Genomic DNA, 13,769 nt, shown 5'->3' with positions numbered 1-13,769 from the left:
CAAACAAATTAGGATAAATGTATTGGAATTCTGCATCTTCCAACAATAAATAGTGGAAGTAAAGTTTAAACTTATAATCCAGCTTGAGTTTGCAGAAAATCAAACTGGGCTAATATGGTCAGTAAAAAACTGTTATGTCCTATGAAAGGAGATGACTCAGGAATAACTCTTGAATTTCTGCCTGACTGTGTGGGAAAAAAAGGGGAAAGGGAGGGGGGAAAAAAAGCATGTCTGAAGAGAGTTTTACATGCAAGTTTTGCATATACCAAAAAGAAAAAAATCAGATTTTTCACTTCACCTTTCTGATTTCAATGACTAGTCTTGTCACTGGTATAAAAAATAGGCTTACTGAGGCTAAGTGACGGGGGGGACTTAAAGCCAAGAACTTTATTGGCCTTAAGAAATATGAGGACACCTCCTTAAATCATTCAGACCACCTACTTAAGTTTGAGCAGTCAGCACATGACAATACAGAGGAAGTTTCACTCTTGTAAAAGAAACTACAAAGCAGCTGTCTCAATGAGAGAATACTGGTTTTGCACACAAAAACAAGCCTTTAAATCCTCTACCTGTTTGTCTTCCCATACATACATAATACAAGAGAAACACATATATATGGCCAAAGACTTTTTTTCCTTGTGTGACATTGCCTGTCTTTATTTATTGAACAGGTCAACAAAGTAAATGATTTTATCTGTATTTTTAATAAGTCTAGATTCTTTTTTTAAGATTCTTTTTAATGTGAAGGAAGTCCATCTCTAAGATCTGGTCTATAGCCTTTTCCTAACAGTCTAAACAGAGACCTCTGGAAGCAGAGATTAAAAAAAAAACCCTTAAACTTCCACTGTCTGGAACGGATTAGTGAATAAACTACATACCTTATAAGGGAGATTGTCCAAATCAAACTTTCCTTTCTCCCCAGAGAGCTGCAAAAGTGCTTTCTACATGTTCTACTTCATCACCTTTCAAAATGACAGCAGCTTTCTCTGGAAGTTGTTCCCTGACTTCTGTACTGGCCTTCTACCCTCTCCCGTGTTATCGGAGGGCTTTTTCCGAATGGGCTGTGCACAGCACAGTCACACTGAGGTGCCCCACTGGCTTACATCCTGACAAACTTAACACTTCTGGTTGAAAATAGATTCCTGGCCTCACCAAGGTCAGTAGGCTAGACAGAGAGGTAAGGTTACTGGTTAAGAAAATGAAGTGTGTGGTGTGTTGTTTTTTTTTAAGTGTAAATGTCTTCTAAACAAGAACTCCAAAGGATTATACCAAATGGATAATACCAATATTTATCCATGTTAACGATAACATTTATTTTTTCACAACTTCATTCTGTTCCCAGAATGCCTGACTGTCCTCTAAACTGAAGGCTGCAATTATATAAATGCACACACATTTTCAGTGTGTGTGTGTATATATATATATAATGTTGTTTATAGCGAATGGAGATTTATTTTTATTGTGCACATTTTAGTTTCCTTGACTGCTTCATCTGTCTAGATCAGCAACATTTTCAAATATATAGGAAAATTATACAGTAAACTTGCAGTAAAAAAACCAGCCAGTCATTACATCATGACCATGCCATTTTGCTGAAAATTGTTATAAAGTTGTATTATATAACAATTTCACTCAACACTCACAGATTGCTTGATTAATTAGTATGGAGACAGCCTTCCTTTTGTTTTGTATAACTTCTTATTTTGGCAGTGGTAATTTATGAAAGCTAGGAGAAATATTTTCATTTTAAGCCCATCTTGATAGTGCCTCTTTAAAGATTTGATAAAATGCCTTTACCAAACATTCAGTAAAATTGTTTCTTCATGGTGCTTGGTTCTTGGAAATTGTTTGAGGGGAAAAGAAAGAGAACAGAGTGATCCAACAACCACTAAAAATGTCTAAATATCTCTGTAACTGGTTTCAAAGTCAAACTGGAAAATTTTCCCTAGGAAAAGGAGGTGAGATTTATTTATATATATATATATATATATATAAATTTGTCTAAATGAGCTATAAACACAGTACATATGACCTTTGACTCCAGTGTGGCCAGGATTTCCATATGAGTGGCTTATCTCATGCTATTTAAGGGTATCGTCCTTCAGGAACAGGCCCGTGCAGAAGTGCCTACCATATGTGAAGTTTTCACTTTTGCTTGGTTCAAGCTTTGAACAAAAATTTCTCATTGTTTCTTAGCAAAACAAAATGAAATGCAGTTGTTACGGATTTCTCCCAGGAGTACAAGGAGTGGTCCTATCTTCATGACTTATTCTTATCTGTTGTAGGTTTGAGAGTTGTATATTTGTTGAAAGATCATTGCAGAAATGCATAGCCATTCCTTAAAATAGCTTAGTTTTGCAGTTTATAATAACAAGACTTTTAATCTACATAGAAAACTGTAAAGTAACCAAGTGCTCTTATACCCTCATCTTTCCACCACATGTGGTTGACACAACACTCATAAACATTAGGATGTATTATTGCTAAAGCCATAAGACATCTGCTTGCTGTCTGTCTATGTAGAAGCCAAACAGGGAGGCTCTAAACATTGTCAGCTTCTTCCTTCTTGCTTGACGTGGCCAGTGTTACCCCAAATAAGACTGTCATCACCATGGGTTCATTTACTGTGGTCTTAAGAGTATAGTGGGAAACAAACAATGCAATGCATGTATTGGGGCTGTCCAAGGCTCACTCTTTAACATAAAATCATTCAGCTGTGGACATGTAGATAGGATGTTATAAAATTAGAGCACCATCTGTTCTGCACTGTGATGTGGATGAAGATGCAGGGAACTTCTTTGGTCTTTACTTGCCGCTTCACAGTAAAGCAATATTCTGGCTTCAAGAATGGCACTTTCTCTTACATTGACAATATACAAAACTTCTAATGGATCGTAAGATGTCAAACTGAGATGTGACCAGATCTACCAGCCATTGCACAGTGTCCACCTTGTTCCTTTCCAAAGTGCATTGATATAATTGATTGTCTATCAGAAAAGTTAAAATCTAGGGTCAAAATGAACATTTAATTAATTTTTGTGAAAAAGTTGACAGAACATATAAAATTTCCGTAGGATATTTAGATTTTGTTGAACAGTTTTATGCCTGAAAATAATTCCATCAGAACTTTTTCAACCAGTTCAACATTAATTAGTCTGACCTTCTGCACAATACAACTCAAAGACTTTCACATAATGATCATAATAAAGAAAATAATAAATAAATAAAAAATCAGTCCAAGGATCTATGGCATAAATGTATCATGCTTAATGAAAGAGTTCAAGAGATGAAAAAAATCAACCACAAGTCTGATAAGGTGTTAAAGCAGTTTATTATCCTCAGTTATAAATTTAAATTTGAAACAAAGTAGAGATTTTTCTATCATCAGTTTTAAGTCAAGTGAAACTTGTTATGCCTTTGTTACTAATTAATGAGTTTTTTAGAATAAGATGTCATGTTCCCCCTTTATTTGGGAAGGAAACTGACCCCAAGAGAAAGTGCTCTGCCTTCCCATCTTTTCTTTTTTTTCCCTTACCCAGATTCTTCTGGTTTTAACAGAATTAGATATGTTGATCTTGCAGAGTATATTTTCTTCTGTCTCTGCAACTCCCACATTTATAATGTTTCAGAAAAAGTGATTTGCTGTTCGGTTTACCTATTTAAAAAAAAAAAAAAAGTTTTATATTACTCTAGCTTGTGCAGCAAATCCAGGACCTAAATTTAATCTTTGCATTGTTATCATTTGTAACAGCTCATATTAAGTCTCTGTGATATCTAGTAGAAACAACTCCATATGGATTTTATTATATTCTTCAGTTAGGTTAAATGACCTGAAATTATGCAGGCATTTTGCCACTGATCTATTATCCAGAAGTGAAAACAAAGGTGGCAGGAGAGTGAAAATAAATAAAATCTAAGACTGACTTGGAGGGAAAGAGGTTTGTTGGCAAGTTTGTAACCACCCATTAGTTTTTGGGCATGACAAGCACCTATTCTGGCATATACAGTAGAATTACTGAACAGAAGGTAGCAGAGGGTATGAATTCATTTCTTTATCTAATAATATTAAAATCTTTCTGCTAAACTCACACCACAGCATCAAAGCACTGGCCTGAAAAAACTTCTTGTTCAGTGGTGACATATATTAGCTGTCCTTTGTGTCTACAACTCCTCTAATCTTCTAGATATAATCTAACGTGCCTTTGATCCTTGTAAATTGTACATGTCCAACTCGGGATAGAGATGGTGCTAGGAAAAGCATATTAGTCAGGAGAAAGTGTTTACATAAATGTATAAAATTATTCATAACAATAGTGAAAGCAGGTCTATCATACTATGATGCTCAATATTTTTTTGTCTGAGGGTCCTTTTGTGGAACTAGAAAAAGGGGGAGAGAAGATCTATATGGATTCAAGGGAAGCAATAGGTCCTACCTTAAAAATGCAGACTTCTGGTTTATCTTTTGGAGAAACAGTACTATTCTTAATATGAAAGCAGATACCACTCACCTGGTGCACAGCTGCTTTCCCAGCTTCACAGACCAAATTAAATGGTATTTTTATTGTGATTTTTATCTAGATCCCTAGATGGTATTGCATAGTTCCTAATGCTTACCTTCTTCCTTCAGTTGTAAGGCCCTTCACAAACTCCTCTTTAATTTAACACTCTGATTTTTGTCCCTTATCATATTGACCCATCTGTACTACCAGTGATGTTCTCTTCAATGTCCTGTTCTACCTTAGGCTTGTCTGCATAAACTTGTTTTATGCAAGTGCATTGCTGCCCATATGCTCATGTGCTTGGATGGGTGTAACTATTAGATATGTACTTCCATGCAGTTTAAGCACTGCATCACGCAAATGTTACAAAATGGAGCCTTGGAGATTAGTTACATTTGGCTACTTGATAGAGTGCATAAATTGACTGAAGTAGTGCATATGACCATTTTGACGTTTTTAGAGTACATCGTTTATGTACTGAATTCTATGGTGAAAAATAAAATACCTCTGTCTTCTGTATTAGTAAATATGTTGACATGAAATAATACCCACTAATTGTTTTCCTTTGTTTTAGTTTACTTGAGCAGAAAATATTAGAAATGGAAGAAAGGCATAAAGAGGAACTAGACACTTTGAAAGAGGAAAAAGAGAACCTGCAAAGCTTGGTAACTCGCCAAAGCTACATAATCCAGGAACTAGAGAAGCAATTAAACAAGGCAACAAGCAACAGCAGTGTCCTGCAGAAACAGCAGCTTGAATTGATGGATACAGTTCATACTCTAATCAGCCTCTGTTCCAAGGAAGGAGGTAAGAAAGCAGCATTATAAAACATTGAAAGAAGTAGTAAATTCCTTCTGATGTAGGTGCTGTATTTTTGGAGAGGCAGAATTTGAGGAACCTATTCCAAAAAAGAAAGTACATTATAATTGAGGATAAAGGAGCTGTTGAACTGAGGAATCAAAGCAAGGTTCAGACGGTGCTAAGACTGACTCTTTTACCAACAGTCATATTTGAAGGTTTTTGACTTTAATAGTATTTTGGTGTTGTACCATGACCTTAGCTGATGTAGGCTGTTACAATGCCATTGGCTTCAAACTAGCAATGCTAACTTATTCCTCTGAGCTTCTGTCCCCTTCTGTTGGGAGTAATCTGACCAAATGTGGACGTTTATTTTAAAGATGTCTGTCTCTGAGTTACTTTAGACTTCCTTTACAATCAGTGGAGAAAACTGGGCACTAAATGAACAAAAGTAACCTGGCATTTTATACATGTATGTGGGTTATAAAGTAATGAGTTCAGATGTAGGCATTTATGGTGCTGTAGCCATCTAAGGTTAAGTGAGATGACTCATCTCTTAAATCAGTTTTTATTTATAACAGGGGATCAATTTTCTCTCTTCTACCTTGCTGGATTTTGTTTGTTTATTTGTTTTCAGGGTATGTTAGGACACTACCTAGAGAATATAGAAATTATATTTCTTTGAAGAAGGGGTGGACAAAACATCTAGGACAATTAATAAACTATGTAAGGAAAGTCAAGAGAGTCATAGCTATCTGCACATTAATAGATTTTAAAAATGTTTTATATATGTATACACACAATTTCAAAAGCCCTTCTCCTGAAATTTGCCTTGTTAGTAAACATGTTTCTTGAAGATTTTGAGAAAGAAATTTAGATGGAGTATTATCTTTCAAATGCTAACGACACTGCAGAATGTCTCAGAAAGAAATTCCACTCATCAGGACTGGTTGGGGGAGACAAATGGTGTATGGCAACCACTCTGAGGCATGGAAATGGGACACTGAAAAGGACAAATGAGTACCTACCAAAAGGATCAAAGTCATTCAGCATAGAGGAGGGGAAAAAGAGATGTAGGGATATAACAGAAAAAGCATATGTTAAAAATTGCAGCTAAGAAAAACAGGTTTAACAGCTGTGTTTGGTATGGCTCATAGAGAGTTAAAAATACCATTAGGGAAAATCAGAAATGAGGTTGACAAAAGTGTGATACATCTGGGAAGATGTCATGAAAAACCCTTCTGAGTAAGGCTACAGGGTAAACTGAGAGAAACCGTAGATGTGCATGTTATGCTACTTATTCAGTGAGTATGGAAGTGCAGATGAGAGGGCCACGCGCGATTAATACTGGCAATCTGAAGAGCCCAGCACATTTGCTCACTGTAATTCTAGAGCTGTAAGTGCCCTAAATGATTTTTTTTTTAATAATAATAATTTAAAAAAAAACCCTCATCACCTATATCATTATTTAATATTAGGTTTAAGAGGCAGAAGGATATATTAGATCAAACTAACCATCTCAAGGCAGTGTGGGCTTGTTCTCTACTATACATTCCCATACAACTTGTGTGGCTTAAATCTGAATTGCTCCAGTGACCAGGATTCCTTCTCTTCATTTGGAAGTGTTGCATACTCCGGCCCTCGTTGATAGCCCACTTTTTTTTTTCTCATGTCTGTTCTAAGTGTTTCCTTCTGCTTATTCTGTTATGCAGCTCCCCAGCATTTTGAATTAAATAACATCCTTCATAGTAGACTGTTCTCATACCAATAGAGAAATATTGTGAAGCAATGCAAATCCTCTAATATGTTTTATGGCCTTTTGGCAAAGAAACCTGGCTAAGTTTTGTGCAGGGTGTTCTAATAGAGCTCAGGAGCATTTTAAAATTAATATCAATATGATAGATATATTACTCTCATACAAAGATATACTACAAGTTCTTTTTGAGGTTAAAAACAGATTTTATAATCATCTTGAATTTGATTCAAAGAAAAAAATTTTTTTTTTCCTAAACTTGGGTTCATTCATCAGCTGCTTCTTATAAAAACTTTCAGTGCATATGTGAAAAGTGGGAGTTTAAGTTTGGGCTCCTGGATCCAAATTCAGGTGCCCGGAAACCTGATTTTTCAGCACTGTTTTTACTTCTGATGAATTGTGAAAACAAAAAATGTTCATCACAGTTAAATACCTAAATATAAATTTAGTAGTCCAACTCAAACACTTGATTTTTGACTCCAGTTCTTCTGCATATTAACATGTTCAGAATTCTCCTTGGATCCCTTTTCGACTGATAATATTTAAAGAGAAATAATTGCAAAAATGCTTCCAGTTGCTGCCTGTTTAAGACTACCTGACCAACATTTTTGGTAAGTAGTTTCACAGTTGAAAAAGGGGCCAGGCAGATTAAGTTAAAATAGCAATATTATCCTGTAGTGCAAGGCCACTCTAGTGAAAGCTGAATACTAAAGCATTTGGTCTTACCAAAACCTGCTTCCAACTTTAGTCTGTGCAAATATATGTTGAAGATGGAAAAGTGTACGTGCTGGGAAGTACAATTGAAACCGCTCTAAATTAACACACAAAAAATGTAGTTTAGATAGTCTAGCACAAATATTTATGTGTGTGCTTATGTTTGAAACATAAAATAAACTGGGAGAATTGGTGTTTATTGCAAGACAGAGAATAACAAAATGTGATACATAATTCAATGACATTTCTTCTGTCTTATGCTGTGTCAAATCTTGGTAATCTAATTTCATAGGGCATGTAGCAGAAATCAAAGTAGTCCAGAATAGAATAGGACAATGGAAGTAGACGCCTGGAATGACTTTCATATGAAGAAAGAAAACGTAGTCTCTCTATTCAGGTGAGAAAGAAGGTATGTTGGATGGTGTTATAGAAGCATACAAAATAACTAGTGGTCGAAAGAAAAGGACAAGCCAATAACATTGAGAGAGATTTTCCACTAATATAGTACTTGATTAAGTAAGTAGGAGTTCCTAGGTAATATTGAGATGGATTGAGAAGGATTTTTGAAATGTTGGAAAGTCTAAGAGCTAGAAAAAGATGGGTACCCTTAAAAACTTCAGTTTGATGACAATCATCTTTGAAAGGAAGCATGACCTAAGCAAGGCATTGTGTCTAGAAGGTCAGATTATCAAAAATGAGACACCGCCCAAGGATGAAAACAGGAGCTGAGAGACTATGGCTAAACCCTATGGTTTTTTGAGAATGTCTGTAAGTGCCTTGGATTTTTTTAACCATAAATTAAATGTGAGCATGTATATTTATCAACATCAAGAAATCTGAAAATCTTCCCCAAGATAAGTCACAGATAGCAAAATGGTGTTCTCCTTTGCATAAGTCATAGGATTCAGACTTTGCCAAGGGAACCTGAACTAATTTTTAAACTTTTTTTTTTTTTTTTTTTAACTAGTGATACAACTGAATGACTTCATCTGAAACTAAGCTGGTGAAAATCATTGTTCTTTGATTACAAAACATGAGATAAACTTCTTCCAGTAATGACAAATAGTATCAGAAGATTTATTTTTAGATTAACTTAAATAAATTGGGATGCTTTTGGAAGTCTGCCTGCTGTGGGAGTCTGTGATGAATTTAGCCTGAGCAGTGTGGAGATACAGGGTTGAAGAGAAACTACTTTGGTTTAGCTTTACAATCTGAGAAGGTTAGCTGACATAATGCTTATTACTGGATGACAAGCTTACAATATAATCTACTTTGGTACTTCCATGATGGCTAGATAACGTTAGGAGAATTTCTGAAGGACGTAAGGGAAAATGAGGAGGAGAGAAAAAGTGAAAAGGAGAGAAAAAGTGAAAAGCTACACAGAGGATACTTTTTTTTTTTTCTTTTTTTTAGTATAGATGGACCTAAATACAAAGTCCAGATCCCACTTTTAGTTTCAGTAATATCAAATACCTGGGGTTTTCAGATATCTGCTTCTGCTACAGACTGATTTTGAGATAGGGGCCACATGTAAAACTTGCAATTGGTGGCGAGTTTGATTTCCAAAATACCACACACCTCTCTGTCCCCAAGTGAGCTATTCTAGGTTTTCAGTTAAATTTATTCCCTAAAAATAGACACTCTGTAGAGCTTGTGATCTTGCAGAAAGTTCAAATATATGCAGGATACCATGGGGACCAACATGTCTCCATTTTGGCCTGTGTCTATGGCTAAATAGACTTGTCACATTGTTTATATATATTTTTAGGCAGGTGCAACAATCTTTGCAGGAGCTGCCAATAAATTTCTAAAATAATAATTTCTAAAAAACCAAGGCTTTCAGACACTAGCCTTCCAATTGAAAAGTTTGTTCAACATTGTGGAAATCTAAAGGAACTTTTTACAGATTAAGTAATTTCCAAATTCAGCTATCGATAAATGTCTGAGTCTTTTTTTCCAAAACAGGAGACTAAAGAAATAGAAACTTTGAGGTGAAGGCTCACTTAATCACAGCATAGATATTGCACAAGTATCTCTAGGACTGTAAAAGTCCTTCACCTGTAGAAGATAAGAAAGTGTGGATAGAGATCATAGCAGTTCTTTGTATAGATTATCAAAGATTTCATGAATATCTTTTTATTAAAACTGCTCACTTCTCATACTACTTTGAAGATTTGACTAAGGATTAATAATTTTTTGATCTTGAGAGTTTGAATGGAAACAGAGGTAGTCTTGGCTTCTCCTTTTTATTCCTGTTCTGAGACTAAAATTCCCAGGATGCAAATATTATGCTTGGGATTGAGTGTTCAGATCTGAAATTTTAAGAACTCCAATAAAAGTGTTCTTCTCGTTATCATTATAGCTATTTCAAAATATGAAAAATGCAAAATTTAAGTTGACTTAAATGCATTCCTGCCACTGACAAAGAATAATATATCTGCAACACAGTAAATCATATTATTGACAGACTTTCTAAACTTCCACATCAGAAATATTACTTATAAAAGGATGTGTACTGTAAGTAGAGGGACATACAAATATGATCCATGTCCTTCAAAAAAAATTACTAGGAGTACACTATAAACAGTGTTGAGCAACAGATAATGTCATCATCAAAGAAGTACACACAAGTCCAAACCAAATAATTCAGATATCATATCGATCCAGTGGGAAATTATGTTTAAAACCAAATGTCACAGAATGTGCCCAGTGAAAAGTCACAGCTCTTTTCAAAGGAAATTTTGTCCTTTTCTTTGTCCTGTAGAAGAAAATTGATCTAGAGTGTCTACTGTGTTAACACTAGTTTTCATAACTTAGGTTAGCTGCCCAAGTACTACCCACAGCCTAAGGGAATGTGAAAATTCAGTGGGAATATATCTTTATCCATATGGTTATTCTTTTTTGCTGTTTGTTTATTTGTTTGTTTGTTTTTTCATGTTGTCTGTCAGACTGCATAATAATATAGCTTGTTAAAATGTTTGGTCTAAAGTTGTATACTTCAGAGGACTAATGGAACAGTAGAGAAAGTTGTTGTTAATGTCTGGTTTTGTGATCTCCTAGTAGGACAGAAATGAAACATTAGCTTCCTCTGGAATGCTGACAAGAAGCTAGGCTTAATTCTCAAAATAATACACATATATGCTAGGAATTTACCTCCCTGGAAGTGCCTACTGAGTTCATGAAGTAAATAACTCTGTTAGTGGCTCTGACATTTCTGAAAAGTTACGGATAGCTACCAGAGTTATGGGTAGTTTTCATACTTTAGCAAATTATGCAGGAAAATTAAATGTATCAAAACCTTTTTTTTAATTGAATATATGCTTTTAAAAGGCATAACAATTCATTATTCAGGACACTGAACTGTAAGTGGTCTATTCTATTTCTTAGACCACAGTTGTTATGATGTTAAGCTTTATACTGAAGCTTTATACTGAAGCAAAGAGAGTGAGAAAAGAACTACAACTTCAAAGAAGTGACCTGTGCGTTACAGACACAGGGGCAAGTCCATTGACATTAGTGGAATTACCCCAGCAGAGATGCTGGCCTACTTGATTAGAAAGACTTCAAAGGCGGATTAGATAATACAAGTCAGTACTTCTGACTGGGATTTTTTTTTTTTTTTAAAGAGTCCCAGGATAGAATATCAGATTATCAGATTCAGGTGTTCTGAAAGGTAATTTTAAATCTTAATATTTGGACTTGCTCAGCAAGACAAATTTTCTATATTATGTTGATTTGGCATATACTTGAGTACAGTAACTAGGACATTTAATACATTTTAGACAGCAGTGTAGAATAAGAGTCAAGCCATATGATATGGTTCTTGGTCATTCTTCTGTGCAGAGAGAAGAATTTGTATCCATCTGAGATATATTTTAAGATGATAGCATTTCTTTTCTGTCTGGCACCATTTCCCTAACAATCTCTTTTCATACTTCATCCTTAACACTATTATGTATATTTTATTTTATTTTATTTTTTTTTCCTCCTTCAGCCTGATGAGACCTGACTAGTGAGGCAGGAAACTAGAGTATGGCATGACAGTCACTTCATTATTTTTCTTCTGAAACATAGAAACAAGCAAAATAAGATTTTTTGCTAGATACACAGAAGTTTCTGACCGACTTCGACTGTGAACTATAGGTCTGAGGTGGATCAAAAGTGTGGTGAAACACAGTTATAAGAAAAGAATGTCTGAATAAACTGACAGATATTTTCTTTCTTATAGCTGTAGTTCCATTTTTATTATCGATGTTTTATAACATGCTGCAGTGTAGTAACAAAACACGAAACTTTTCACCTATGAATTCCAAAACTTCTTATAAAATTTATTTTTCATAATCCTAATTAAGAATAAATTAAGAACACATAATTAAATTGACTTGGCAAAGTTGGAGTGATTGCACTAGAGTTTTGAACAGAACTTCATTTAATGCATTGAAGCTGTCTTACATTCCACACTTACCTTATTCTGTCATTAGGCCCAACATTGATCCCCAAAAATGTCAAAGCAAATTGCTTCAGCTAAGGTTGACAATATGCGTGTCTGAGGATATAGGAAACATCCATCTGCTCAGTTTCTCTCTACTTTCTTCTGCTTTAGATATCCTGTGGGCAAATAATTGCATTTTATTAAAAAAAAAAAAAAGCAAAAAAAAAAAGCATTTTAACGCAATAAAAGAAATACCTTTTATTTAAAAAGCAATAGAAGATCACTATCAAAAAACAACATACAGGATTTTTCCACCCACCATTCACAAAGCACTTGTCAGTATTACAAAGATGCATTCCACTTTTTTTTCTGCCTGTATCTGTATTCTGAAAGCTGGGCAAAACCTGAATCTTAATTTTGCATTTAGTGTCACTGAAGAGGGGTCCCCTTGTCCTGCGAAGCAGAGCCCTGTGGAGGCAGTGGCCCCCCTAGGTGGAAAGGGCTGTGCTGGAGGCAGGTACTCTCTCTGCAGCTGAGTAGGTGCTCAGTAAATCTCATGCATCAGAACTGATTTTATTTTGTGTTTCTTGGCTATTCTGCTCAGATGCTATAGGTCCCTGTTTCCTTTGGAGGCTTACTGTGTTCATATGCATTTTTCAGAGGTACTCAAAGATAAGTAGGAAATTTGGGGGCTTAGTCTTGCCTGACTCACCTAACACTTACATGTCAAATGTGTAGATCTGACCTAAACTACCTCCAGAGTCAACAAAGGCACAAAAGTGACAAGGTTAGTGCTGATGTTTATATGTTCAGCATCTATATTAGGACAGATGAATCTCATGTTCTTGTTTTCCAAGACTAAAAAAGTAGCAACATTAATTCCAAATCGTAATGGTTTAAAATAAAAACATTTTCATACCTTTCTCGGACAAGGATAACTTAATTTTCAAGTTATGATGTATAATAAAATACAACCAAGTATATTAGTTAAAATCAAATCAGACTGTGGTTTACTAGAGATATAGTATTGAAATAAGTTAACTGAAATGTACAGTATTTAAAACTTCTGTCAGTAGGAAGATAGTTAAACTCTTCAAAAGACAAGCTGGGGTCCACCTATTTTTATCCCTGTTACCTTGATGGTCATGACAGCAAGAGGTCAATATTTATTAGTACTGAAGAATGAATAACTTAACTACATATATATTTTTTATATTACAATTCTTGATTGGTAATACTGAAATCCATCACCCACCCTCATTTTTATGGAATATGTCGGTGCCAAATCCCTCTTCACTCTGCTTTGCAAAATTGGTATTATTCACTCACAGCAAAGATATTACAGGGGATATCAGGGTATATAAACCAACTAACAACACTACTGGTGTCACCCTAACGGCTTGTTACTGAAAAATTTCTTTGTGTGCATACCATGGTTCAGCTGGAAACCGTAAATGCACATTAGGGTGTCTGCGTGGAAAAATATAAATCAATTAAAGAAATATGGACACTAGAGATATTAAACAAAGCCAGTGGCTTAATCTCTCTTGAAGCAGTTTGTGAAAGACTATTT

At 35.1% G+C, this 13,769-nt stretch overlaps 1 protein-coding gene across 2 annotated transcripts in view; it reads left to right on the top strand.

Annotated features, from left to right (window-relative positions):
• Positions 1 to 13,769, top strand: part of ANGPT1 (angiopoietin 1) — a 258,402-nt gene that overhangs the window by 172,664 nt on the left and 71,969 nt on the right. For both annotated transcript variants that reach the window (XM_067290417.1, XM_067290416.1), the window contains one exon: positions 5,074 to 5,306. In XM_067290417.1, the coding sequence (XP_067146518.1) occupies positions 5,074 to 5,306 (233 nt within the window). The remainder of the gene's footprint in view (positions 1 to 5,073; positions 5,307 to 13,769) is intronic.

Source organism: Apteryx mantelli, chromosome 2 (assembly GCF_036417845.1).
Source record: "Apteryx mantelli isolate bAptMan1 chromosome 2, bAptMan1.hap1, whole genome shotgun sequence".
Taxonomy (NCBI): Eukaryota; Metazoa; Chordata; class Aves; order Apterygiformes; family Apterygidae; genus Apteryx; species Apteryx mantelli.
The sequence above is the reverse complement of the archived record's forward strand: the minus strand, read 5'-3'. Positions and strand labels throughout refer to the sequence as shown.